Genomic DNA, 26,465 nt, shown 5'->3' with positions numbered 1-26,465 from the left:
AAAGTCCGCCCAAACTTTCCGACAGAAGCGGCTGCTCTCGCATTTGAGCGTGACCACCTACGCTAGGTTGATTCCGGGGTTCCCCGCCTAAGGGTCATTAACTTGGAATCGGCAAACTGATAAACCAACATAAGCGGAAAAAGTGGGAGGAGTATTTGAAGACTTGCAACTTCGCCTCTGGTTTTAATAAGCTCTGGTCAGCCGTGAGGTCGCTGTCCTATCCGAAGAGACTTGACGACAGAGTGGAAATCTCATTTGATTGATTGCTGTTTTTGGTAGGATTCCACAGGTATGATCACCCCAATAGATGTTTGCTTGAGGAAGTGCCTCCGCCCAGTCACGTCAGAGGACATCCTTTCGAGTATAAGGACGCCGTTCAGACCTATATCGACATACCACTGGATCCGACGACGTATCAACGAAGATCAACAGCATTCTTAGAGAGTCGGCCACCACCTACCACTACTCTTGACCATTTCCACGACTGCCGGTTCTACTTACCGAATTGATTTGGGTTTTACCCGACCAAGGGCTGTTTCGGCGATCTAACCTCGTTTCGGTTGGCGAAATATCTTATGCGGCATGCGGAGACACACCCCACGACTCTAGACATGTCTTCGCATACCCACTAAACTACAAAACTAACGCTTCTGTCGCCCGTTAGTTGAGCTTGACAACAACGATTGAGGGACAAGCCGATTAGTCAGGATTGAGCAGCTGCTACAACAACAACTACTCTCGACCTAGACTAGACCCCCCCCCCCCCCCGACATACCTATTGTATAAACTCCACGTGAAGGTTCGCAGTCTGGCAACAGCCAACTCTTCACATACCTGCTCAAACTAAGATCACTATTCCTTTGGTGCGATCCCGTAGAAACAGCAAATAACCCTGGGTCTGCCGTTAGCTGAGCTTCACGACAACGACTGAAGCGGCTAAGTAACGGTTTCAACAAGTTTGTTGACGACTAGTTTGAAATTGTTCTCAGGATAAGAAAAAAATGCAAGCAGTTATTTTCAAACTACGGATGGTCGTTTTAACGCTTCCAAATCGGCTCAGGGAAGGAAGCACAGCCAAAAAGCTTCACCTTAGCACAGCTCTAACACATCATCTTAGAACAATGGGCTGCAACATGACTTACTATAACGCACAAAAATTTCAAAAATATGCCATTAGCAGTTTCCATAGCATCGGGAAAAAGCACTTAAAACGCCTCGGTAATTTTCTCCGAAAAAAAAATCTTTATTTGAGTTAACTTTAAAAATTGCAAAGCACATTATGTTGTTATGTATGTATATATTTGTATTTGTTACTAAATTACATTACCTTTTTACGTGAATATCTACAATAGCATATAGAATGTATGAATGTGTACATATGTAAGCATTTGGTGTATGCGCCCAAATATTTTCATATTTATATACATACACACTTTATTGTACGCGTGTACATACTTGTGCACAAGAGACCATATCATACACAAATAACTTAAAGCATTAAATGTGAATAATGTAAGGGATTCATGTACAAAAATTATTTTATTTTTCGTATGATAAATATGTACTTTAAAATGAAATCTTTTTATTTTCCAAGAAGTACATCTTTTTTTTTTTTGTTAATTTATGATGTATGTGTATGTAAGTTAAGGTTCCAGCTTCCTTTTCAATATGCTAAAATATTCATACAATAAAACTTATGTACTAAAACAATGAGGATGGGTGGTGGTGCTGATGGTGGTGTTGATAATGTATGTATGTATGTAGATATAATAAAGAAATTAATTATATTGTATTTAATTAATTTGTAGTATTTTTAGATGTAAGCACGCATGAACTTTCTGCCTACTTCAATTAGAAATGTGGCAAATGGCCGTGGTCATCTATGCCGGGCAACATGTATGTGTGTAGTGTGTCCTCATGTGTCGATAATGAAGTGCTGTTGCGCGACGTTTGGGATACAGAGGCCCCCGGGCTCTCATCTTCCACTTCGACACCCATTACAAGTTTGATGTTCATATCACTGTGGCTACTGGAAGCAAGTAGTGGTGAAAATTCATTGGTAGTTTGAATATCCTGCGTTTCAACGATGTTGACGGCAGCTACTTCCGCTACAGCCGCTCCCGCCACCGACTCAGCTGCCAAATCATTTATGTGCTTCTGTGTGCGTTGAGTCGCCTGTTCAACATCTGAACGCCGAAGCATGCGTCCATTCGAAAGAGAAACTGTGAAATCATGGGGATTTGTGTGACCAACACTTTGCCGATAGATCTCAGCGATTTCCTCCTCGGTTAGGTCGCGTTGATGTATGCGCCGCGCGTGCTTTCGCAAGCTGTGAAGGATGCAAAAATACGTACATTAAAAACCCAGGGCGGAAAATGTGAAGTTTAACAAAATTTTATATAAAGAAAGTTAAAATATATAAAACAAAATAAAATTAAATAAACTAAAGTAAAATAAAGAGGTGAAAGATTGGATGAATTTAAAATAAAATGAAATAGAATATTCATTCAATCCCTAAGGTATTGATTTATAGTACTGCTGCAATCTGTCTGATACAAGCAGTCAAAAGATATTAGAATTTTTCTTTACTCACGATTCACGTTTCTTGAACGAATGTCTGCAGAACTTGCATCTATAGGGCTCATTACCGTTATGTATCCAAGCGTGTATCTTCAATTGCGCCTGTGTCGTAAACGTGCGTCCACAATCTTCCACAGGGCAGCGTTCACGCTTACCCAAATGTACGACATCGCAGTGCCGTTTCAGATGATGCGGATACCGAAATTCCTTAGGACACATTTCGCACTTGTGTGGCTTCTCGCCGGTATGCGATAGCTGGTGGGATTTCAATTCGGTACGACTGATGTAGGTTTTCGGACAATGATTACAACGAAATATTCGTCCCGTATGCCGTTTCATGTGATGTTTAAGTAACTCACTGGACTTGTAATTACATTGACAAATGTCACATTTGAAGAGATATTGTGAGCGTTCCGACATTAGTAAAGCAGCATTTTCAACGCCTGCCGAGGCGACGGATGCATTGTTAACAGCACCCCCTTTACTACTTTTACTAGTAGCAGCACGAATTGGTATGCATTCGTGCGTATGCAATTCAGCAGCGGTGCGCCAACTTTGTGCACACATGCCACATGCATATTCATCGAAGAGTTGGTTGTCTTCATTCAACTGATGATACATATCATATGTAATTATCTTAGTAATTTCAGTCGTTTCTGTGGTGCCTTTTCTTCTTATTCTTGTATTGCTTTGTGTTGCCGCTATGGCGGGTTTCTTTGCGCGTTGAGTTTTCGTCTTTTGCTGATTTACTGCATTCGTATTTTTAGTAATGTCATTATTAGATTTCTCTTCTTGCTCCATGTCGGCAATTAGTTTGGATAGTGGCGAAATTTCGGTTGGGGCTGCCGCTTTATTGGCTACATTGTGAGCATCGTTGTTGTTGCTGTCTTCAAAGCCGCCGGCACAAACAGCAGTATGCTCTACGACATAAACACCATCATCATCATCATCATCTTCAGCGGCAGTATTGTTGAATCGATATGAATGTGTTATTTTGCCTCGGCCTGCATGCAGAGTACAATTGATTGTGTTGATTGGAAACATTTGCTTCACACTTTGCTTATCTTATTATTTTTGTTTTATTCATATTTTATATTTAGTTTACATTAATATTGTTTTATATTAGTTTGTTTTTTATTACTTAGCTCTAGCTGTATTTTAGACACAAACACACATTTTTACATATGTATTTGGACGAGGTTACTTTTCAATTAACATTCTGTATCAGTTTCAAGTAACATTTTTAATTTCTGACTTTGGGTGATTTGGTTCTTAGTTAAGCCTTTATATACCTTACCGCAAGCTGATGCAGATGTGGATGCAGACGATGACGCTGCTGCTGCTGTCGTTGTTGTTGCGGGTGCTGTATCTTTCATTGCTATATACGGCTGATATTGTTGTTGTTGTGGTGGCTGATGCAGTAATTGCAGTTGATTGCGCATAGCATTATTTGCAGCACGCTGTTGTTGAATTATAGTCGCCACCGAATGACTACGTTCCAAATGGCGTACGAGACGCGCTCTCGTCGCATATGAACGTATACAGCGTGGACACTCAAATGGCAATTCTAAAAGGGAAAAGAACAAACACATTGAAATACATAGAAAATAGCGGAAAAAATATTTATTTTTTTTAATTTTCTGCTTTTCAGATGATTGTCGTAAGTAATTCCCCAATATGCGAACCTCTTTTTAACCGACTTCCAAAAAAGGAGGAGGTTATCAGTTCGTTGGAATCTTGTTTTTTTTTTTTTTTTTTTATGTATGTTACCGCATAACTTTATAACTTTGGACCACGTCAACCGATTTCGATAATTCTTTTTGCATCGGAAAGGTAGTGTCTCAGAGGTGGTCCCATACTAATCTGGTTAAGATCCGATCAGTGGATCATGAGATATATGTATATATATTTTTTTTTTTATATGCGAGTTGAAGTCGGTTTTTTTTTTTGCTAAAAATTACTTGTCACATATACATACGTATGTACTTACTTTGCAAGATGAAATTTTCTGTAAAGAAAAAAAAAACATATCTTAATTTAGTCAAATGCAGATTTATAAATTAGAATGCTATATACAGCGTATTTTCGCTCTCGAAAGTGCTTACTGCAGCTTTTTTGTGTAGTTTACTTAAAAATCGACACTACTTTATCGGAGTTTGGTTCTATTACATATCCGTAAATAGTGGCACAAAACAACTTTAGATAAGAAAATGTTGTATTAAGTAAACGAAACTAGTGGATTGCTATAGATTTTGCCCTATCGACCAAAAGCTCTCGCGGGTTTTTTTTCTTCTTATTTTTGAGAGCTTGCGCGGTCGTTAGAAATGCAACCAGGCTTCTATTTTAAATGCACAAAAATTTTAGGATTTCAGTATAGTATCGCAATTTCACGATCCAAATTCTATAAGGTTTTACTAGTCTCGTTCGCCGAAAAGAAATGTGACGTTATGTAACTATTACTTAATATTTTCTCGGAGAGTAATATGTATCAGTTTATCAAGCGTAAACACTTTCTTTAGTCGCAAAATGGATTTATTTCAAACTCAACGAGATCCGTCCGTTTTCTTACCGTCCACAAGGCCATGTGTGCTGTTCAAATGTATCTGCATTATGCTTAAGTCAGCGGTTTCAAATGGACATTTGGCGCACATTAATGTGACCGCTAAAACAATATGGAAAAAAATAATAATATTCTTTTAATAATAATAATTTTATACACAATAGCACTTGAACTGGAAAACCCCTGCAAATTCCCAAAAGCACAGAATTGGTTTGAGTAAATCGCAAAATTAAGTTCATTTGAAAACATTTAAAAATTCCTCAGTAGTTATATGAACGCAATTCATTAAATTGGCCACGAGATAATTACTACCCACCTTTTTGCTCGACTATATTCAAGTGCTCGATCGGTGTATGGTCCACATCAACTGCAGTAAAACAAGAAGAGTATAGGCATTTACAAGCATATATACATACATTTTTACGATCCAATTACAAAAAGTATCTTACCTTTGTCGCCTTTGGCTTGAATCATATCTCTAGATGGCATTTTCTTGTGCACGGCACGATAGTGACGAATCAATGCGCGCTTTGTATTATACAAATTAGTGCACATTTCACAACGATAAGGAGCCAAACCTGCAACAACAGCAAAAGAAAAACACACACACACAAATGTACCTTGCTAAGCTTAGTAAAATATATATGTACATAGAAACAAATAGGATATGATTTTCCATAACGAATATTAAACTTACCGCGATGCACGAACATGTGATTTTCAAATTGATATTGACTTAAGAATTTCTTATTGCAATGTACGCAATATGGCTGATAGTTGTTAGCGTTAAATGAGTCACGCTGCTGCTGGTCCTGCAATATATCATCGAAATCATCATCACTTGTCAAAAGTAAGTCCTGAAAATCTATGCCATCATCCTCTTCATTTTCTTCATCCTCATTTTCGTCCTCTTCGAAATCTTCGAAGAGTGCATCATTAAAAACAAAATCTAATTCACTGTTATCAATAGTTGTGTCCGTCTCAACAACTTGCGGTATGGCATCCGAGGGTATTTGTTGACACGCATACCCCGCCATTACAGCTACTGACTGCTGGTGGTGGTGGTATTGCTCTTGCTCTTGCGGAATGCCATTGACATTGCTCGCACTAACCACTGTTTCCATTGGCACTGTGGTCGTTGATATGGTTGCGGCCACTGGTATGTCCATAATTATATCTGGCGCCGGTGCAGTCATTTGCACATTAATTTGCATAGCAGCAGCTTGTGCCTCTGCCACAGCAGCATCGACAAGGGCCTGTGCATCAATTATTGCAGGTTCACTGTTAGCGTTGTAATTATTGTGACCGTCGATGTTGGCAGTTAGCAAAGCGTTTACATTGTTCGCATCATTTGTGGCTATTTGGTACTGCATTGTATTTTGTTTGAGTAAACTTGTGCCCGGGCCAGCGATATTTATTGCACTGGACATTAGACCTTCGCCGATGCGATTATCAACGCTTCTACCTTCACCACAACCGTGTTGTCTGTAGTGATCTTTAAGTTTTTCTCGCCAATAAAAAGTTTTTGAACATTTTTTGCAATTTAATCCTTTTGGATAGTCTGGCCGTAAGGGTTTGCCGGGTGTTCCGGGCGGTGAATCGGGAGGTGATGTTTGTGGCTGGGACAGAGTGGCTGACTCATCTAATAGAGCAATAATTATTGAGAGAGCGTATAATGAAAAACAAAAAGAAAAAAGAGTAAACCTACCGATTGTCGGCCGCAATTGCACCTCGGTCGCCTCCTCCTGGTGCTGACTCAAATAGTGTCGACGTAAATGGGATTTTATGCGTGTTTCGAAGAGGCACATATCGCAAGCATATATATGTTTAGCATCTGTAGGTTGTTCGTGCGGGCGTACTTTATTTTTCGGCTGCAATTGTTTTTGGGTTGGCTGCAGTTTATGCTTGGTTTTATAATGTTGCGTTAAATCAATCTTGAAGAATGTATAAAACGCACACTGGTCGCAAAAGAAATGGGGAATTTCTGTGAGAGAATTTGTCAATATTAATATCAATTAAATTAAAAAAAAAAGATTCCAAAGCACATACCATTATGTGTTAACATGTGCGTTTTAAGTTTATCTTGTGTTTGAAAATTACTCGTACATATCTTGCACTTAATGCGCTTTGCCTGTACACTTGCTGCAGTTATAATTGACGGTGGCGGCATTTCATCTTCAATGTTTTGCAACGCTATTCGAATATATATAAGAAATTATTCTATTTAAAAGCCTTTAAAAGAATATGCCAACGTACTTTGCACAGTCGTTTCTGGTTCAAAAGATGATGACGTCATACTAGAGGCAGAGAGGTCATTGCCTACACTTTCTTCTATTATAATGTCATCAACATCAACATCAACATCAACATCAACGTCCATATTCATAAACGTTTGATTATCAATCTCCCCGGAGTTTTCTACCTTCGTAATATTATCCATCAGTATCCCATTGTCTATTATTACGCCATCATGGGCCGCATTAATATATTCGATGACAACTCCTGAAATAAACACGTGAAATCGATATTAGTATTTTTAGCACAGCAAAGTACTTTGTCGTGTGAACACGGACCATTGCCCATAACTTCCTCCACCGTACCATCCGCCATAACGATAAACTCATTGCCAACGGTCAGTTCATTTGCTGCTACGTTGAACTGATCCGTGCCGTATTGCTGCAACTCGGTTGACATGGTTGTCCTATGATCGTCCTTCATTGATAAAGTTGTTGCATTAACTGGTTCAGAATAAACATCCGCTGCAGTTGCCGCTGCTGCTGCTTCAACATAAGCTGCTGCTGCCGCTGAGGCATTGCTGCTGACAGGTGTTAAAAATAGAGCCATATCTATTTCTTCTTGTTCTTGTGCATTTTCGTTTTTGGCTTGCAAAAATTCCTCATTTGCCTCTGAATTGTGTATTTTTTCCATTTCTTGTGAAATTGGATCCTCCAAATCTGGTTCTTCCTCTTTCTTGACTACCAACTGATCTGGTTGTTTAGTTATCGGCTTTAGCTGTTCGCGTGTAGCTTGCGTGTTATGCACCAGCTTATAATGATCCAAGAGCAATGTGCGTTTCTTACATTCAAAGCTGCACTGTTGACAGCAGTAAGATATTATATCTAAAAGTAGATATGTATGAATATATATGTATTTCTTAAAATCTAATAATTTGCATACCTAAATGCAATTTTACATGTTCTTTTAAAGTTTTCTTTGTTTCAACTTTCTCATTGCAGATTTTGCATCGGAACCGCATTTTGGTGCCATCCGTGTTCTGAATATAGATAAAAATTTGCGCAAATATAATTAAACATGTTTTTGTTTTCGTATTTTATTTAATATTTTCTTACCACACCATCTTCGGTTGTCTTGCCCCCATCGTCCCCTACTATACCATTCTTACGCTTCGTTTTCTCACTCTTTTGTTTCTGTTTAGGACACTCGCTCAACTTTTGTCGCAATATTTCGTGAGCCTCCAATGCATTGCGTATGAAATTGTAAGACACTTGCAACGATGCACTACACTCCGTGCATATGTAAATGGGAAATTCTAACTTTTCACAGTCATCGCCATCGCCCAAACGCGTACAGTACCGCAAGCATTCCATAAAGCTCACGGGCTTCTCGTCAACATCATCATCGTCAACAAATATTGGCGAATCAAGCTTATAAAATTCTGCGTCCGAGGCGAGGCACGTTCGACAAACAAGCCTGTAATCCATTGGCGCCGTTTCCTCAATCAGCGACTCTGCGTCCATTACACGGCGTCAAATATTCCTTGTCCACCGCGTGCTTTGCTCTCTCCGCACAGTAATAATAAACTTAGCACGGCTTTAAGGTACTTAAAATGTACTAATTTTATATTTTAACCTGAAATATCTATAATCCGATTAAAATATTGTTTTCCATAGCAAAAAAGACGCACAAACGTACAAATTCACAAATTTTTCACACTTCTTCTTTTTTGTTGCTTTACATTAAGAAACTGTCAAAGTCAAGCGGAAATTACCTACGGTCTGGCATCACTAACTCGGCTATGTACAAAAAAGGGTGGCCAAGTTACATAAAGAAACACAGGGTGTCAAAAGGTTCCAGGTTCCATTGAAATGCACTACCGGAAGTCATAATACAGCACATTACCAGAGAACGTTTATAAATGTACCGGACGTCGTTCGACCGCCATAAAAAATGGAACTTTTCTACATACAGCGCCACCTGGGAGTCAACGTTTAATAACAATTTTGCGTATTTATGCAGGTTTTTAACAGACTTCAAAAGAGGAGTTTATCAATTCATCACAATATTTTTTTTTGTATCTTACCGGGCAGCTTTCAACCAGCTGTTTCCGATAATTCTCAAGGGTGGTCCCATACCAATTTGGTTTTGGTTCCGATCTGTAACTGCAGTAAAAAAGCTCACCTAACACCAATTGCACTGAAATTAATAAAATTTCATATTTATGCAACAAAAACAATGTTTTATTATTACTTATATTATATGACTATATTATTTAGGATGTATTACTAAAGCTACTCATAATGCTATAGTGAGTGATAAAAAAATAATAATTTCTTATACATACGTATACATATGTATGTACCTTGTTTTGAATTCGCTCTGAAACATAACGTATATGTATGTAGATACGAACAGCGTCAAAAGTTAGCATACACCTTGTTCTAATATAATATTCAAATATTTTTCATTAACATTTTTTTGTCAATAATTTTTTATGAAAATAAAGTTCATTCAAAAATCATATACTTTCTATAAAATTCATCGTATTTCCAAACTTTTTTATCAGAATTTTTAGAAATTTAATATAAGATGCGACACTTTTCTTTATATGGTTTCAGTTAAAGAATGAACTATATTTTCATAAAAACCATGGGAATATAATATTAGAATAAGCTACATGCTAACATTTAAATCGTACTGTACATACATTTTCAATGAAACTCAAGAAGGAATTCAAGTAACCTTTAAAAAGAGAAATGAAAAATCTATGTCGAAAAAAACTAAATTAACGCGTTTTTATCTGTAACTATTCATTAAGAATGAATTTAATCTAGTTTTTGTAAAGATATTTGTACATCGTAATATTTAAATGTAGTAATCAATTTTATGTTTCCTTTATGTTACGAATACAGCAATAAATTCAGGGTTTTGATTCCATTTCATCAAAAAAAAAAAAAAAAAATTTTATTAAAAATATATTACGCTCTTCATCCATAATAATACTCGAAGTCATCATCTGAATCACTATCAATATACGCATCACTATACCCATCACTATACGAATCACTATCTTCCGGTGTATTACAATTAACAGCAGAATCGTTTATATCGAATGGAGTGCCTTCATTAGTTAGACCCATAAGCGGTTTATCGCCATGAAATAACAATTTCAGCAGATGCTGACCCTTTTGATAAGTGGTAGACTACGATAGGAATCTTTCATATAAATAAACTCTATTCAAATATCTACTTTAATTACCTGCAAAATATCTTTTCGGATGCGTGTACCATGCACCAACATGACAAGGGGTTGGGCAATTGTTTTCCTGATTTTTTGTGTCATTGGTGACACTTTTGTCGCCGCAGCGCGCTGCTGTAGGATATCCAAAGTATTCCATATCAGATTCTTTGTTACATGTCGACACATGCGTAAATTGATACGTTTTAATTTTGTACATGTTCTTATTAGAGGAAGCAAATATTTATCTCTTATGTAGGTGGAATAAGGCAAGCTGATCTCCTCCAAGTCACTCAGATTTGAAAGTTTTTCGATTAGTTCCTTTGAAACGTTAAATTCATCATCTCCCAGCCATAAAGTACGCAACTTGTGAAGACGTGCAATATTTATACCAACTGAGGGGAACATTATGCACGTTTGACCGCTTAATTTTAATTCCAATAAATCGTCAGCATGATGGTCGGCTAAAGTACTATAAAAAATTGAAGCCATACTCTAGAAGATAAGAAAAATTAATATCAGCTCAGAACAGTTTAGGAGTGGTCATGGTCAACATATCGCTAGCTTAAAGTTGGAAATTCGTTTTTTTTTAAGTATTTTTCTTCAAGTATTTGGTAAAACTTTAAGTACAATATATTGGCTATTTACAGCAAAGCAAAACGTTCGAATCAGGGGGAATCGTATTATTTTGGATAATTAAAGTTTCGTTTTATATTGGCATTATAGAATTTTGCTTGCTTCTTTTGGACTAAGCGAACCTTGGACTTAGCCAATAATATGAAATTTCATTAAACATTAAGATGTAAAAAAAAAAACAATATTCCGACGAACTGATAACCTCCTCCTTTTTTGGATTACTTACCGCCGATTTTAAATGCCGTACTTCTAAGGACTTTAACTTTGGTAGCTTTTCAATACTTTTGGCGATGGCATCACCTACACATGATACCTTCAATGTATCCAATGTTTTGCAATACTCAATGCACTTTTCCGGTTGTTGTATGCCATCCGTCATGCGTATATCCAAATAGATCAGCTGCAGATGTTGGCAACACCACATAAGCACTTCGTCTGTGATACTCTCACACCCATATAAGCTTAATCGTTCCAATTTACAAAATAACATCAAATGTATGCCTTCTATACGATGATTGCAGGCAAGGCCAAGAGCGCGTAAATTTCGCAATTTCCTTAAACATTCTAGATCAAAATCACACAAATTGCAATTGTACAATTCCAGGTCGGTAATATAGTCGAGGCTCAGTGCATTGAGAAAGTCATTATAAACCCAGGAATACAGTGACATTATATGTAGGCGCCTTACACGCATATTACATTCTTTCATGAAAGTACAACTATTATTCTTAGCAGAAAGCGTGAGATATCTTCGGCCAACTAAAATGCTCTCTATGTAATATCCAACAGTGTAGAAAAATTGCCGCAGCTCCCAAGTTGAATAATACCAGAGCCTTTCAAAATTGACATGGCGCGGAAGACGTGGACAGATCATTTGCATGAATACCTGCTTCAGACGTGGATGACAAAGCGATAAGCGGATTTGCTGACGCAAATCAAGGTTTTTAAAGATTTCCTCTAAACAATAGTCGTTGAGCAAGACTAAACTCAGACAGTTGTTTTCCATTGAAGGACATTCCATTTCAAATGGCTGCTCCCAACTAGGACACGCCTTTACTATTATGCGTTGATGATTCACAGTATGATATCGTTTCTTTAAAGTGCTGGAACCGAAATATATATTTTAATTGCGATCACTTAAATAACAAAAATACATTGCAACTCACGCGCTCGCTCCTTCCACGTTCTGATACTTTATAATGCATTGGGCTGGTGTACGGCGCGTCTTACCGTACGTTATATATACATCTTTAATTTGACCAAATTTAGAAAAATGCTGTCTTATATGTTTGAGTTGGATCTAGAAAAAGTGATAAATTATTTCAAGCTGAAAAATGTTCCCATAAACCATATTATGTGAGAATTTTTTACGTTGTTACAATTTGGTTGGTTGAAGAGTTGGACCCTACTCCAACGACTCTGGGAAGTCGATTAGGGCGCAATGAGCTATCACAACAACAATACAGGCACTGCACCTAACCTACTCTCATATTCTTGGGGGGCATAAGCCTAAAATTACTTACATTATTTGACAATTTTTCAATCATCACATTGTAGACCGCTACATTATCCTCGGTGTAGGCGATGGATTGGCGCACCTTGTTCGAAGAGCGTAGCGTCATAGCTGAAATAATAAGATATACAAGTGACCATTAATTTATTAGCACGAGATTACTGCTTACTGCTTTTATTATCCATCTTAAATTTTCTTTTTATTTATTCCTTTGGGTACGGTTTAGTAAGTGGCCCACCTATTTCGGGGTATTGCGTCCAAAGGGGTGACCCGATCCAAAAAAAAATTGCACACACTTGTAGCCAAGGGTCTACCCATTACTTTAACATCCACTATTGTAATTTTTGGTCACTAATTTATTTACAAATTGGGTTTGAAATATGCCCTTTTTTGTAAAATTCGGAAAATAGCTCACATTTATCACTCCTATTTTCCTTAAAGCAGCCACTTCACTAATGCATTTTTATATTCCCCTTCACTTTAAACTTTATTCGACTTGTTACAACTTTCTTTATTACTTTAATTTTAATCTATCAATCACAATTTATTAAATAAAAACATCTTCAAAACCACGCGTTTGCCTTTGGTTGCATATGCACATTAAATGGTGGCGTTTAGCTGTCAAACTGCTAAATATACAAGAAGGATGAGAGACAAAAGAAAATATGATATAACCCAGTCAGCATTAAAAATATAAACCTTTCCATGGAAAATATGTATTTACTGTCCCTGTGGCTCCTTTCGCTGAGGGTTATAATCCCTAAGTGCGGCCGAAGGCCGCCTACGCAGAAAGGTGTTCTATGCAAAAGGTGTTCGGCCCCCTTTCTTTGGCACCACAGAAAGGAGAATTCTACTGCCTGAGGGTTATAGTCCCTAAGTGCGGCCGAAGGCCGCCTACGCAGAAAGGTGTTCTATGCAAAAGGTGTTCGGCCCCTTTTCTTTGGTACCACAGAAAGGAGAATTCTACTGCCTGAGGGTTATAATCCCTAAGTGCGGCCGAAGGCCGCCTACGCAGAAAGGTGTTCTATGCAAAAGGTGTTCGGCCCCTTTTCTTTGGCACCACAGAAAGGAGAATTCTACTGCCTGAGGGTTATAATCCCTAAGTGCGGCCGAAGGCCGCCTACGCAGAAAGGTGTTCTATGCAAAAGGTGTTCGCCCCCTTTTCTTTGGCACCACAGAAAGGAGAATTCTACTGCCTGAGGGTTATAATCCTTAAGTGCGGCCGAAGGCCGCCTACGCAGAAAGGTGTTCTCTGCAAAAGGTGTTCAACCCCCTTTCTTAGGCAACACAGAAGAGAATTCTACGTAGTGAGGGTTATAATCCCTAAGTGCGGCCGAATATTTCTATCTGTCGCTTTTTTCTTAATTTCACAATATTGTTAGTTAATTTTTTTCCCCATCATTTTTTTTTTCAAATCGCCTGATAACCAACTTGGGATAATTTCTTTTATTTAAAAATCCCACGTTTTTCGTTAGTTGGGTTATATTCCACTTGAAACTGCTCAGTTTGCCTCGGAAAATTACGTTTTTACCCCATTTTCAAACGGTTCCCTAGGGGTCTGTGGGAGGTCCCCAAGGGGGGGGGTGGGGCTTTTCGTAAAGTGGCGACTGTCCCCTTTCGAATGAGGGGGGTTTGGGGGGCCCCGCCCCCTCCCCCTCCGCCCCCACCCCAAAAACGGTGGGCCAATAACTAAACATTTCCCATTCCTTTTAGCAAAGGCTTAAGGCGAATTTGAGAATTCTTCAGACGCAAAATGATTTTCATAACAAATTGCTAATTATTGAACTGTTTTCCAAATTTGAATGAAAAACGGATAAAGAAAATTGAAAAAGCCAGTGTTAACTGGCTGTTTTCACGTGCTGGAAAATCTCGCTTGTAACGTCCCGCACGTGTAAAACTATGTTCACATATCAATATTATCTCAATCAAAGCTCGTTTTTTAATCACCCCGTTTACACAGGCAAATTTCAGATTATTAGCCGTCAAATTTGTTGTGCTTGTTATTCTCACATCTCAAGGAAAAGTTATGTTTCTTCTCTGTGCCACCGTGATCACGTTTTTCTGCAATAATAAGCAATATAAATATATTTTAACTTAACATTTTATTAAAAATACCCTTACAAACCTCTTTTACTTGCTAGCGTACATTTTTGTTTACTTTTACATTTGGCATTTCTCCTCTCTTTCGCAAAAACAATCGATAAAACTAGGATAGACACCGAAAAGTTATCGGTTAAATCTAAGATTATTTTATAATTACAGATTAACATGGGACGAATTTTATATGGCTAATCTCTCGTTATAATTACAGATTAGGGTGTTAAGCTCGAAAATGAGGATAATCTACTTATATATTTTTAATAAAATGTTAAGCTAAAATATATTTATATTGCTTATTATAGCAGAAAAACGTGATCACGGTGGCACAGAGAAGAAACATAACTTTTCCTTGAGATGTGAGAATAACAAGCACAACAAATTTGACGGCTAATAATCTGAGATTTGCCTGTGTAAACGGGGTGATTAAAAAACGAGCTTTGATTGAGACAATATTGATATGTGAACATAGTTTTACTGGCGAATTTAGATTACAACAACGACAACCATATGTATTTTCGCTCCAAAGTTTACATGTTTACATGCATTTTGTAAAAGCAAAGTTAGTAGAAGCAAAAACAAAATATATGTAAAGCCAAAGATTGCGCATTCCCGCAGAATGACATTTGTGGCAACGGGTAAACAACATGAACGAAAGACACAAGATCACGCCTTCCCGAAAGAAAGAAAAAAGTTATTTTCTAGCTGTTGAAATCTCGACACCATCTTTGTTGGAAGAAGTAAACAACGAAGAGAACAAAAAAAAACCGCGTAATTGTTGAGCGCATGAATAATTATTTTTATTATGCAAATTCTTCTATAAATCATGTCGTTGTGTTAAATTATTCTTTACCTTATGTGTGCACACGTTGTCACAAGCGAAAATTAAGAAAATTGCAGTAAAAAGCCACCACCAAATTGTAAACAACGAACAAATGTAAACAAACGGCTAATGTCAAAGTCGCCCAACTTTTTTCCTAAATGCGATTATAACGGGCTACTAAGAAGAGGGCGTGATCTTGTATTTTTGGTTCATGGGTAAACAAAGAATATGGCGAAGAACAATGAGTTGACAGTTGTGAATTTGCAGTGAGAAAACGTGTTTTCTTCACGATTCACCAATTTCTCAAGCCATCTTTGAATATGGCAAATTAAGCACAACGTTAACAAAAAATATACAACCACTCTTGAAATGTGTTCAAAAGAATAGGTCTTATTAAATAACTATTTAGAATTTCCGTGTTTGTATTGCAGGTGCCGAAAAAGTGATAATATCTTGTCGCAGCACATGTTTTCCTGCAGAATGTGGTCGATGCTTGCTTACCTCCGACTTTAATGTGTAATTTGTGGTATTTCAACGTTTTCCTTACGCTGGTGTCTAAATTGTATGGCTTCTCCTGCCGGCAGAACTCTACCCACTTTCTGGTTAAGGCGTCGTCGCGGGGAAACAAAAACACCGCATTTGGGGCCTTTGGCCCTACGGCTGCTGCAATTCAACACACGACACGACATTTTTATAAAGTTTTTATTATAAATAAAGCGTTTTTTACTTCAGAACGCACGAATTACTTCGATTTTTCACTTGAAAGTACACAATACGTTTGCACTTGTTTATAAACAAAAAGTATAGTTGCGATCCCGTACGAGTCCGGACTAGTCAGAATCAGTCAGATTTTACTGGAAATCGATCCCGTACTCGGTTCTCTGACTATTGAGAGGACAAAAAAGAGAGTAAATTCGGTTCTCTCTCTGTCAAAAGTTACCAGTTTTAGTCCGAGAATTTTTTGCTGGTAATAGGTTTGTTCGTCGAAAATCCAGCAAGAATTATCCAACACTCAAAATATCAGAGAGTAAGAAAAAATTCTCTCAAATTCTCTCTCATGTTGAGAAACTTGCAAATTTCTGCACGAACGCAAATTTGCAGGAATTTGCAAGTTTCGCTGCCAGCTGGCGTCCACGGTTGCATTTCAAACATAAAAAATTTTTATAGAATTTTTAAAATTCTTTCGGATGGCCAAAAACAGGATATACATGTATATTTCTTGTTGTTCTGACTTTCTTTAACATACATTTCAATTTCTTCATCGTACTAGCTGTCGGGTTTCTTAAATCGACTCTGGTTGCAATTGCATTCCGATTGCGAATACCATTTTTTTCAGCCGAATTAAGTTCATATCATTGGAATTAACTAAATTAATTATATCAACAATTATTTACTTCCTTTTTTCATAAAAAAATCGCTCGTGTTTATAAATTTTTAAATTTAACGAACTAATTTATTCAAATTATTGTAAACAAAAATGCAACCATGCGCCACAACCACATGTTTTTCGTGTTTGCAAATTCTTGCTGGCAAAATTTTTTCCAGCAAGAATTTGCAACTTCTCTCCAAGAGAACTGTCACTTTGCTCTCACAATTTTTGAGTGTTGGATAATTTTTTGGTCTGCACGAACGCGATTTGGGCAAAAATCGTGATAATTCGTACAAATTCGTACAAATTTTTTGCTCGACGAACAAACCTAAATTCTGGTAAAAGTGTCAAACGATCAGCTGTAGTGTGTTTGGCAACCAAATTGTAAACAAAAGAAAAGTGCACTCTGCTAATTCATGTTGAAAAGTATTTCATTACTTGTTTAAGTGGATTCTAATGAATTTGAAAGTATTTTTGGTTATTTACATGTGTGAGCTGAGTGTGTTTCCAAAAAAAGTAAGCAAATATTTACAACCAAAACTTGGAGGTTATGTTGAAGTTGACAGAAGTTACCATTTTTTACTAGAAAGCGATCCCGTACTTTTCAATGTTACTCTCTCGCTCTGAGCGAATTTTTATTTTTTGACAGTTTTACTAGTCCGAGGAATACGGGATTGCACCTTTTGTTTACGTATTGCCATAAACGTCAAAGTCGGCAAAACCAAAGTAGCGGTTTCAGGAATGCGCCACCTTCAGTTCATTACTCCATGGATGTAAAGCGAAGAAATTAGCTGCATGAACGAAAGACACAAGATCACGTAAGAACAATAGAGTGAAAAAAGTCGATTTTTTTGGCGGGTTCTACGCCATCTTGTTTCACTGGAAGACGAGCGAAAAGTAAACAAAGCAAACAAACCAACGAAAACCAAAATTAGCCAAAATTATTGTCAGCCACTTTAAACGCACAATTTAGGTAAAATGATGCAACAAAATGCTTTAAAATGTGTTGTCATGTTGAATTAACTCTTCTTTACTTGAATAAAAGTGTAAAATAGCGGTGCTTGTGATGTAAACAAACGCTCAGCTGACGAACCCGCTTTCGCAAACTTTTTTCTCAAAACCAGTTACAAATACAACGTCGCGTTCTTACGTGATCTTGTATTTTTGGTTCATGAATTAGCTGATTTTACAGCACCACCTTGTCTTGGGTGCGAGCATGCAAACATGGGTTGCCTTGTGCTCTTTTTTCACAAAAACCTTTAGAAAACCGTAGTCGAAAACATACCAAATTTCTTAAGAACTGCGTACTGCCTTAAGGAAATTTTACACAAGCAAATTTCTAAGCTATAGTCAAATTACCTTAAGGCAGTACGCAGTTCTTTTTTTTTTTTGGTAGGTTAGCCAGATTATTCCTCTGCTTTCATGGGCTTAAATTTAATTTGTGGAAGTGAAGTAAAACGAAGTAAAATGAAGTGACGAAGTGAAGGTTTCCAAAGTGAATTAAAAAAATTACAATTGAAGTGAAAGCAGCAGCACTGGCCCGGACTTTTCTTCCGGGCAGAAATGTGCAAGAAGTCAATTTGAAATAAATGCCATGTCTAAACAAAAGCGTGGGCGGAGCGTTTTCTGACGCCTAGTGTTAATGCTAAGGGCCCATACCCAACTTGCTGTCTCCACAAGCAAAAGTTTTTATCTTGATAATGTTATCAGGCAAAATTTTGACCTTGGAGACCGCATATTGCTCTTGGCAAGCAATAATTTGAGCTTTTGTCGTGATAAATACTGCCAGCAATTTGATACTTTGACAGCTGCATTTTCATTTGCGCGCTAACTTTGTGGAGACAATTACAAAAACATGATTGATATTTCAATATAAAAGCTGTTGAGCTGTTTTCTATTCAAATAATTGTTATCATTTGCTCGGGTGTGAAATAGCATATTTTTTAAATTTTCTAAGTGATGAAATCCGGCACATATAGCTATCTTACAAATGCTTTTACTGGCCTCCATAGTATAAAATTTATTGCTTTCCAGCTGTCATTTTGGTCGCTAGATATAAGTTATATCAGTGGCAATATTTGTGTGGGCTTTTTATATCTTGATATACGCATTTGTGAGATAGCTTCTAAAATGTATTTTTGTCCGATTTATTAATTTAAAAAATTTAGAAAATAGGCTATTTACATCCAATTACATAATAACAAATGTATTAACAGAAAAAAGTTCAATATTTGCTTTTATATTAAAATACCAATAATGTTGCCGCCACGAACTTTTCATGCAAATGGACATGTAGCTAGACCTTCCTTAAGGTTTATTAATGGAGAAAACAGCTGTTCCTGCACTTTTGCACGCAACTTTTGCTTCTGGTAAAAACATGAAAAGTGTCAAGCGATCGCCTGTTTGACGTTTTTACAGGAAAAATTATTTTTTGTTCCCGTACTTTTTGGTTGTTACTCACTCTGTACTCTCACTTCGGAGAAAATTTTGCTGTTTGACATTTTTACAGGATTTTACACGAGAAGTATTAGCTCTGATCCAATGATTTTTGCGAGTTGGCCATCTTTCTGCGTTGTGTTGGCGTTGGCGTTGCCCAACTTTGGATTCATAGTCAGCTGTCGAAGCGACGCCAACGCCAACGCAACGCCAAATTTGTATGTAAACGGGCCTTTATTGAATCATGGTGTTGAGTTTTCATTTATGCTGAAATTAGTCGAGAACGCAGAACGTATACTTAAACGCAGTCTGTATACGCAGAATTTTGTCGATTACTGGAGCCCTCAGTGTTGCTTACTACACTGTTGCCACTCTTCAATGCCTTTTCATAAACTTACCCTTTCACCCTGCAAAAATCGCGACTACTCCATGCATGCGTGTAAAGAGTACTCCCTAAGGACCAAGGAGTACTCCAAAATTAACCACAATTCATATAAAAAATATGGTCCAATTAACATTGCGATGTCCTAGGGCAGGACCATATACTCCATCCCCGCATTACATCAGAGTAGCACAAAACTACTCCAACATAATAACAATGGCATTGGTGCTATATTTTTTCGTTTGTACACGTTTGTGTTCTTCACTTCTCAAATACTTTTTCGAAATTAATAAAAACCAAGACAAAAATTAAAAATTATATGTTGCCTCTGACGGTATTCGAACCCGAACATGCTGGGAGCTAAGAACTAACAGCGAGCATCTCTACACGTTCAGCTACAGCCAGACATGCAAATGTGCTTTCAAATGCTCAACTTCAATCACGTTTCGTTAAAACACGAGCAGTGATCGGATAACAAACAATAAGCTAGCGCAGAGACACCAGTTGGTCCGCTACAGCATGACAGAGGAACACATTTGTAAGTACTCCAATTTACCACAAATAGACTACATGATCCAACGATTTTTGCAGGGCAACCACAATTTTTCGTGCTATAATAGATTGTAACTAAATATAAACTACTTAGTTTTCAACAAAAACCTTATTTGATAGTAAATTTCAAATATTTTAAACATATTTCGAATAGGAACTTATAACTTTTTTAACATCTGCAAAACTGACGAAGTGGCAACCATCTAAAGAAGGAGAAATCAGCTGACACGGAAAAATCTAAATTCCGCAGATTTCTGCGCTACGGGCTACAACTACAGAAAAATTCTGCGGTGTTGAGTTTTCATTTACATGGCGCTTTGGTAAGACAGATCGTGTCAGCTGACTCGGGTTTACGTACCGGTAGGTTTACGTTCTTGACTAATTTCAGCTTTACATGGCCCTCTGGTAAGACAGATCGTGCCAGCTGACTCCGGTTTACGTACCGGTTGGTTTACGTTCTTGACAAATTTCAGCTTTATTTTTACGCTCTAATTACCGAAAAACACTTCTTCTTTTGAGCTTGAGGCGAATGAACGTGGAAATCTGCAGCTTCTATTTTCGGTCTATTTAATTTGGAAAATTAAAAGGAAATAATACCTTCTGGATTTTTGGCGAATTTTTGGCGCAGTATTTGCAGCTAAGTGGAATTGATTAACTGTTTTAAGTTGGATAATTGGCGATACATTGGAGGAGAACGGAATCAAGTCAACACGGATCGGCGTGGGAAGACGGGGTGATAGGTGTTTTAAGTAAAACTTAAAAGAAAACTCACTTAAGTGGATAAGACAGAAGTGTAAAAAATTCAATTTCAAAAATTGTTAATTCAGGTGAGTTTCTGAAAGCATAAAAGTTAATTTATTAAATAGCGGTAGTTGAGTGTACAAAATGGCCGACGCGTCAGCGTCGGATGATGCTGATGGGGATGGCTCGGCACTTGCTTCGGATTGGTTTGTGGCGGGAAGAGACCAAAAGAAAAGAGACAGAAATAGGAAAAGAGTGACGAAAAATGTAAAAATGGTTACGGACTTGGACAATGACGATTTGAAAAAGACGATGATAGGCAATAACAAAAAACTAAAAACTGATACTGAAAACTGTACTCCCGTTCCGTTTCAAGGAACTTTAATTCGTAAAGGGGTTGTTGTGAAATTACAAATGCCTCAACAAACGCAAAATCAAATTACAGACCAAACTCAAAATCAAAAACGAGATCAAACACTAAATCAAATACAAGATGAGGTAGGTGGCAAAAAAGAAATAGAACAAAACAGGAACTTTCATAGTGTTTGCTACACTGAAAACCACAGTGGGGAATTTCGTGTACTAATAGATACCTCAGAATGTGCTTTAATTAACAATGAAAGATTGAAAAATGGTTTATTTTTGTGGGAAAAAAATAAGGAATCTAGATGTAATTGGTATAAAGAACATCAAAGGAATTGGAAGGTCACTCTATAAAATTGTCTTTGATACGTATTTTAATGCAAATTTATGTGTGGTGAATGAAAACTTGAAAAAGAATAATATAAAGGCATTTATACCAAGAAAATTTGTTGAGACAATTGGAGTGGTTAGAAATGTACCATTAGGATTCCAGGATGAGGAGATACTTAACAACATTACATCGGACTGTAAGATTACTTCTGTGTCGAGGATTATGAGGAGGGACTTGATTGATAAGGAGAAGTTCAACCCGACTTATTCGGTCAAAATAAGTTTTGAAGGGAATGAGCTTCCGGAGAAAATTGATATTTTTTTTTGTGAATTTCAAGGTTAACCACTATATACCTAAAATAAGGCAGTGTTATAACTGTGGGCGTTTGGGACATACTAGGTTGGGTTGCAAATCCAAGAACAGATGCATACTATGTGGGAAAGAAGAGGGTTGTGATAGAGAATGTAAAGAGGAAAATAAGTGCATTTTATGTGGTGGTGCAGATCACTGTGCGTTGAACAGCAAGTCGTGTCCGAAATGGGAAAAAGAGAAAAAAGTTGTTGAAATAATGACAATTAAAAAAATTTCTAAATTTGAAGCGATGGAGACATATAATTTAAGCAATAATCGTTTCAATATACTAAGTGACTATGAGGAAGATTTTCCCGCATTAAATAAAACAAAATCGAGGCGTATAAATAACGATCATGAGGTAAACAGGAGATTGATAACAAAGAAATATAGTTACATGGCAAAATCTGAAGAAAAAAGAAATAGGGTGTTTAAAGAGAAGGAAGTAGTAGAACCGTGCTATGAAAAGCCAAATTGGACTAAAGTAAGTGAAATTGAGAAGCTTTTGAAAATGCTGATAACAAAGTTTGGTATAGATCAAGAAGATCCAATTGTAAGACTTCTGGATGGACTGTTTGGAAGTAATATTAATGAACGCATTACTAGAAAGTTAGGAATACAAGATGACAGACACAATAAGGGTGTTACAGTTGAATATTCAAAGCCTTAAGGCGAACAAAAGTTATGTTGATTTTTTCAACCAGAAGTATGGTATAGAGATTGTAGGCTTACAAGAAATTTTTTCTCATGACAAAGTGAATCATAAGTTAGCTGGTTTTAATTTGATTAAAAAGATTCGAAGTGATGGCTATGGAGGTGTGGCCATTGGGTTTAAGAAAGGTATTAAATACTCCAAAATAAAATACAGGACTACACACGACATAATTGTTGCTAGGACAATTAGTCTTAGGAATAATCTCATAGTTTGCTCTGCATATTTTCCACCGAGTATCAACACAAGGGTCTTTGAGACAGAAATGACACGACTGCTTTGTTTTTTACATAAATATAACAACGTTCTTTTATTAGGAGATTTTAATGCTAGGGCGAATAGTTGGGGTGACAATGTAAATACACCAAAAGGAAAGGTACTCTCTAGTTTAACGGAAAATTCAAACTTTAGGTGCATAAATGATGGGACAGCTACTTTTCAGTGTAGTCAAAATAATATTGACTCCATCTTGGATTTGGCCTTTACAAATTCAAATGAGCATATAGGTTTTCAGTGTTTACAAGCATATGTGGGGGGTAGCAACCATCGGCCGATTGTGTTGGAAATTAATAACAGTAAGTTACCAAATATGTTTATTTGCAAAAACAAGTTGAAAAAGAACTTGGGAAAGGTAAGGTTCGAAAATATGGAAAAATTTGAGGAAAATATGAAGGAGGTTCAAGCAGAGGCTACGATAGATTTAAATACGGTGAAATACACACCCAAGATGTGGTGGAACAAGGAATTAGAAAAACTTTATAGAATATTAATAGCTAAAAGAAAAAAGGCAAATCAAACTGGTAGGATAGAAGATTTAGAGGCAGCAGTTGTGGCTAAACAGAGTTGGAAGTTGGCGGTTAAAGAGGCAAAAAAAGAAAGTTTCTCAAAGAGAATTGAGATGCTAAATCAAAATCCGAATTCTACAGAAGCGTGGAAGTTTTTAAAGAATCTAAACAGTAGTAAGGATGTGGGCACTGAAGAATGGTCAATGGAAGATAGTGAGAAATATTTAAAGATGTTAAAAGAACAGGTTCAGGAAACGGATGAGATGGTCAACTTTAGGGGTGTTCAAATGCAAAATCCTGCCATAGAATTTAACTTTGAAAAATTTGAAAGGCTTATAGAAAAAAAAAAATCTACTGCAGGGGGGAAAGATAGGGTGACTTTTGATATGATCAAACAATTACCGATAGAAACGAAAAAGCAGTTTTTTGACTCCTTAATGGAGCATTTTAACAAGAACTGTGTGAGGGAGGAATGGAGATTTATAAGAGTTGTACCGATCCCAAAAGCTAATAAAAACTTGGAAGAGATTAAAAATTTCAGGCCAATTTCATTACTGTCGGTTATTGTCAAAAGTCTTAATTTAATGGTCAAGAGTGAGTTGGTAGAATTTGTGGAAGAAAATGAAATAATTCCCAATAAAAGCTTTGCGTATAGAAAACTAAGATCGGCTACGATGTGCACAAATGAGGTTTTACATACAGTGGCAGAATTAAAGTTGAAAAATGAAAAAGTTTTTATATGTGTTTTAGACATATCTGATGCCTACAACTGTGTAGATTTAAAAATATTACATAATTTGTTAATAGATTATAGGATAAACTCAAAAATTTCTGATTGGGTTTATAATCTTTTTTTCGCGTAGGATACTAACCTTGGGGAATCAGTCAATAGTGATTAAAAACGGGCTACCGCAAGGGAGTTGTTTATCGCCCATATTGTTTAACATATACACGGCCAAACTGCATAATATCAGGGATAGTAATACGTACATTTTTCAGTTTGCGGATGACATCGCGATAATAAGTCATGACAGAAATGAGCATAGTGCGTTGGTTAACTTAAAACAGAAAATTTTGGAAATGCAAGCAAGGTGCAGTCATATAAATTTACAATTAAACCTGGACAAAACAAAGTTTATGTATATGAGTTCAAACAAAAACAAAAAGTTTGATATGAGCGTTCTTGAATTAGTATTGAACAAGTGTACTGTATGAAATGGTTGGGCAGAGTGATCAGCGCAAATGGTACTATTAAAGAACATATAGTTAACGTTAAAAAAAATACAATTAAAGCCAAGAACTTAATTACCCAACTCTCCACTATTAAGGCGGGGCTGACGCCTAAAATTGCAATAAACATTTTCAAAACATTTGTAAGGTCAAAAGTTGAATTTGCGTATACTACATTTGCAAATGCTCCTAAAGGTTATGAAAGGCAGATACAAACGATTGTAAATGATACGTTAAGGCGATGTTTGGGGGTTCCACCTAATACGCCAACATATGCGAGATATGCACTTGCTTGCGAACTTCCGCCTCTTAGCAGAGCGCTGTGGTTAACTGCTAAGGAACTAATTAAACAGTGGTTTCTTAATCCGGGTTTAAGAACTAGTTTACAAAATAGTCAGATCATTAATTCAAGTTATGGTTGTGTATATGTAGAGTTCAAGCACATTTTGGATAGAATCTGCACAAGAGTAAGTTTTCGAAAACATAAGGATCTACAGTTTATACAATCGGAGTTATATAGCTCGAAAACTAATTTTTCTCAGCAGCAATTAAAAGCGGTGTATAGCGAAAAGAGGGATAATCTAAAAAGTCGAGGTTTTTACATGTTGGCCACAGATGCATCGATTATAGAGGATAGGGTAGGTTGTGCAGTGTATGACTTAGAAAAAAATGTTTCGTATCTTTATAAAATAAATGGAACAGTTTCATCGACCTTTGGTGAGTTGGTAGCCTTAAATGAAGCGGTGGGAATTGCAAAGAAGAGTGGCAGGGAAAAAGTTGTCCTCTTTACGGACAGTTTAGCAGCAATTAAACTATTAGACTGTGAGAAGACAGACAATTTTTTGGTTGCGGAATTTCACAATAAATTGTTGAATTCAAAAATAGTGAGTGTGATGGTAGTGTGGGTGCCTAGCCATGTAGGAATATATTTTAATGAAAAGGCGGACATTGCGGCAAAGGCTGCGACTAATGTTGGTAAAATATTGGAAACTGAGTTCACGCCAACTGAAGCTTTGCTGAAAATTGGCAATGAATTATGGGAAAAGGCGAAAGAAAGGATAAAGAGAGGTTGTCCGAACTGGAATTCGGATGTTGTGGATGGAATAGCAATAAAAGAAAGAAAGCCGTGGTTCAAAAAATAAAAAAAATGACTTAGACGCATACAATACAAAACTACTCAATAGACTGATTGTTGGGCATACGTACAATAAATCATATTTACACAAATTTAAGCAGAATATTTCAAGTAACTGTGGCAGGTGCGGAGCCTATGAAACCCCTCATCATCTTATATTTGAATGTACCGCATTAAATGCTTTCAGGAACAAGTTTGAAATTTTTAAGAAATTCAGTAACCTAAATGACCTGTTTAAAACTAATAATATAGTATATTTTAAAGACTTATCAAAATTCATTACTGAAGCAAAATTGGAAAAATGCCTTTAAAAAAAAAAAAAAGAAAAGAAGAAAATTCTAATATTATCACAATATGTAGCTTATGACTAAGTAAATTTTTGGAAAAGTTAAA

The 26,465-nt window shown here is 36.8% G+C and overlaps 2 protein-coding genes across 6 annotated transcripts; both read right to left on the bottom strand.

The window, feature by feature from the left end:
• Nucleotides 1-819: 819 nt before the first annotated feature.
• On the bottom strand, nucleotides 820-9,160 carry LOC118744765. Of its 3 annotated transcripts, none has more exons than XM_036478077.1 (15): nucleotides 9,074-9,160; nucleotides 8,491-9,019; nucleotides 8,318-8,414; nucleotides 7,714-8,259; nucleotides 7,397-7,642; nucleotides 7,190-7,333; nucleotides 6,849-7,124; nucleotides 5,838-6,782; nucleotides 5,590-5,718; nucleotides 5,457-5,507; nucleotides 5,150-5,242; nucleotides 4,571-4,588; nucleotides 3,878-4,147; nucleotides 2,594-3,584; nucleotides 820-2,329 (listed from the first exon to the last, which is right to left on the bottom strand). In XM_036478077.1, the coding sequence occupies exons 2-15, from the start codon at nucleotides 8,896-8,898 to the stop codon at nucleotides 1,852-1,854; spliced, it is 4,692 nt and encodes a 1,563-aa protein (XP_036333970.1). In that variant the 5' UTR covers nucleotides 8,899-9,019; nucleotides 9,074-9,160; the 3' UTR covers nucleotides 820-1,851. The 3 variants fall into 3 exon arrangements, with proteins under 3 accessions (XP_036333970.1, XP_036333971.1, XP_036333968.1); XM_036478078.1 differs by having other exon boundaries at nucleotides 8,491-9,010; nucleotides 9,074-9,144; XM_036478075.1 differs by having other exon boundaries at nucleotides 8,491-9,114.
• A 484-nt stretch (nucleotides 9,161-9,644) lies between these two features.
• LOC118744764 lies at nucleotides 9,645-16,220 on the bottom strand. 3 transcript variants are annotated; one of them, XM_036478072.1, is made up of 7 exons: nucleotides 14,472-14,821; nucleotides 12,935-12,974; nucleotides 12,776-12,876; nucleotides 12,419-12,552; nucleotides 11,479-12,355; nucleotides 10,638-11,111; nucleotides 9,645-10,581 (listed from the first exon to the last, which is right to left on the bottom strand). In XM_036478072.1, exons 2-7 carry the CDS (start codon nucleotides 12,948-12,950, stop codon nucleotides 10,366-10,368), a joined length of 1,818 nt encoding a protein of 605 aa, XP_036333965.1. In that variant the 5' UTR covers nucleotides 12,951-12,974; nucleotides 14,472-14,821; the 3' UTR covers nucleotides 9,645-10,365. The 3 variants fall into 3 exon arrangements, with proteins under 3 accessions (XP_036333965.1, XP_036333967.1, XP_036333966.1); XM_036478074.1 differs by having other exon boundaries at nucleotides 9,645-10,563; XM_036478073.1 differs by lacking the exons at nucleotides 12,935-12,974; nucleotides 14,472-14,821 and adding an exon at nucleotides 16,187-16,220.
• Nucleotides 16,221-26,465: the final 10,245 nt, after the last annotated feature.

The sequence above is a fragment of the Rhagoletis pomonella genome, unplaced genomic scaffold (assembly GCF_013731165.1).
Source record: "Rhagoletis pomonella isolate Grant_MI unplaced genomic scaffold, Rhpom_1.0 Rhpom_scaffold_00008, whole genome shotgun sequence".
In the NCBI taxonomy this organism is placed as follows: Eukaryota; Metazoa; Arthropoda; class Insecta; order Diptera; family Tephritidae; genus Rhagoletis; species Rhagoletis pomonella.
This window is presented reverse-complemented; position numbering and strand designations above follow the sequence as displayed.

Coding starts and splice junctions, on each gene's coding strand:
- LOC118744764 (XM_036478072.1), bottom strand. Junction 12,356..12,418: donor AACGTGGAAGGAGCGAGCGC/GTGAGTTGCAAT, acceptor TTTCGGTTCCAG/CACTTTAAAGAAACGATATC. Junction 11,112..11,478: donor TACGGCATTTAAAATCGGCG/GTAAGTAATCCA, acceptor CTTATCTTCTAG/AGTATGGCTTCAATTTTTTA.
- LOC118744765 (XM_036478077.1), bottom strand. CDS start 8,898: ATGGACGCAGAGTCGCTGATTGAGGAAACGGCGCCAATGGATTACAGG. Junction 8,415..8,490: donor AGACAACCGAAGATGGTGTG/GTAAGAAAATAT, acceptor ATCTATATTCAG/AACACGGATGGCACCAAAAT. Junction 7,643..7,713: donor GGAGGAAGTTATGGGCAATG/GTCCGTGTTCAC, acceptor TGTTTATTTCAG/GAGTTGTCATCGAATATATT.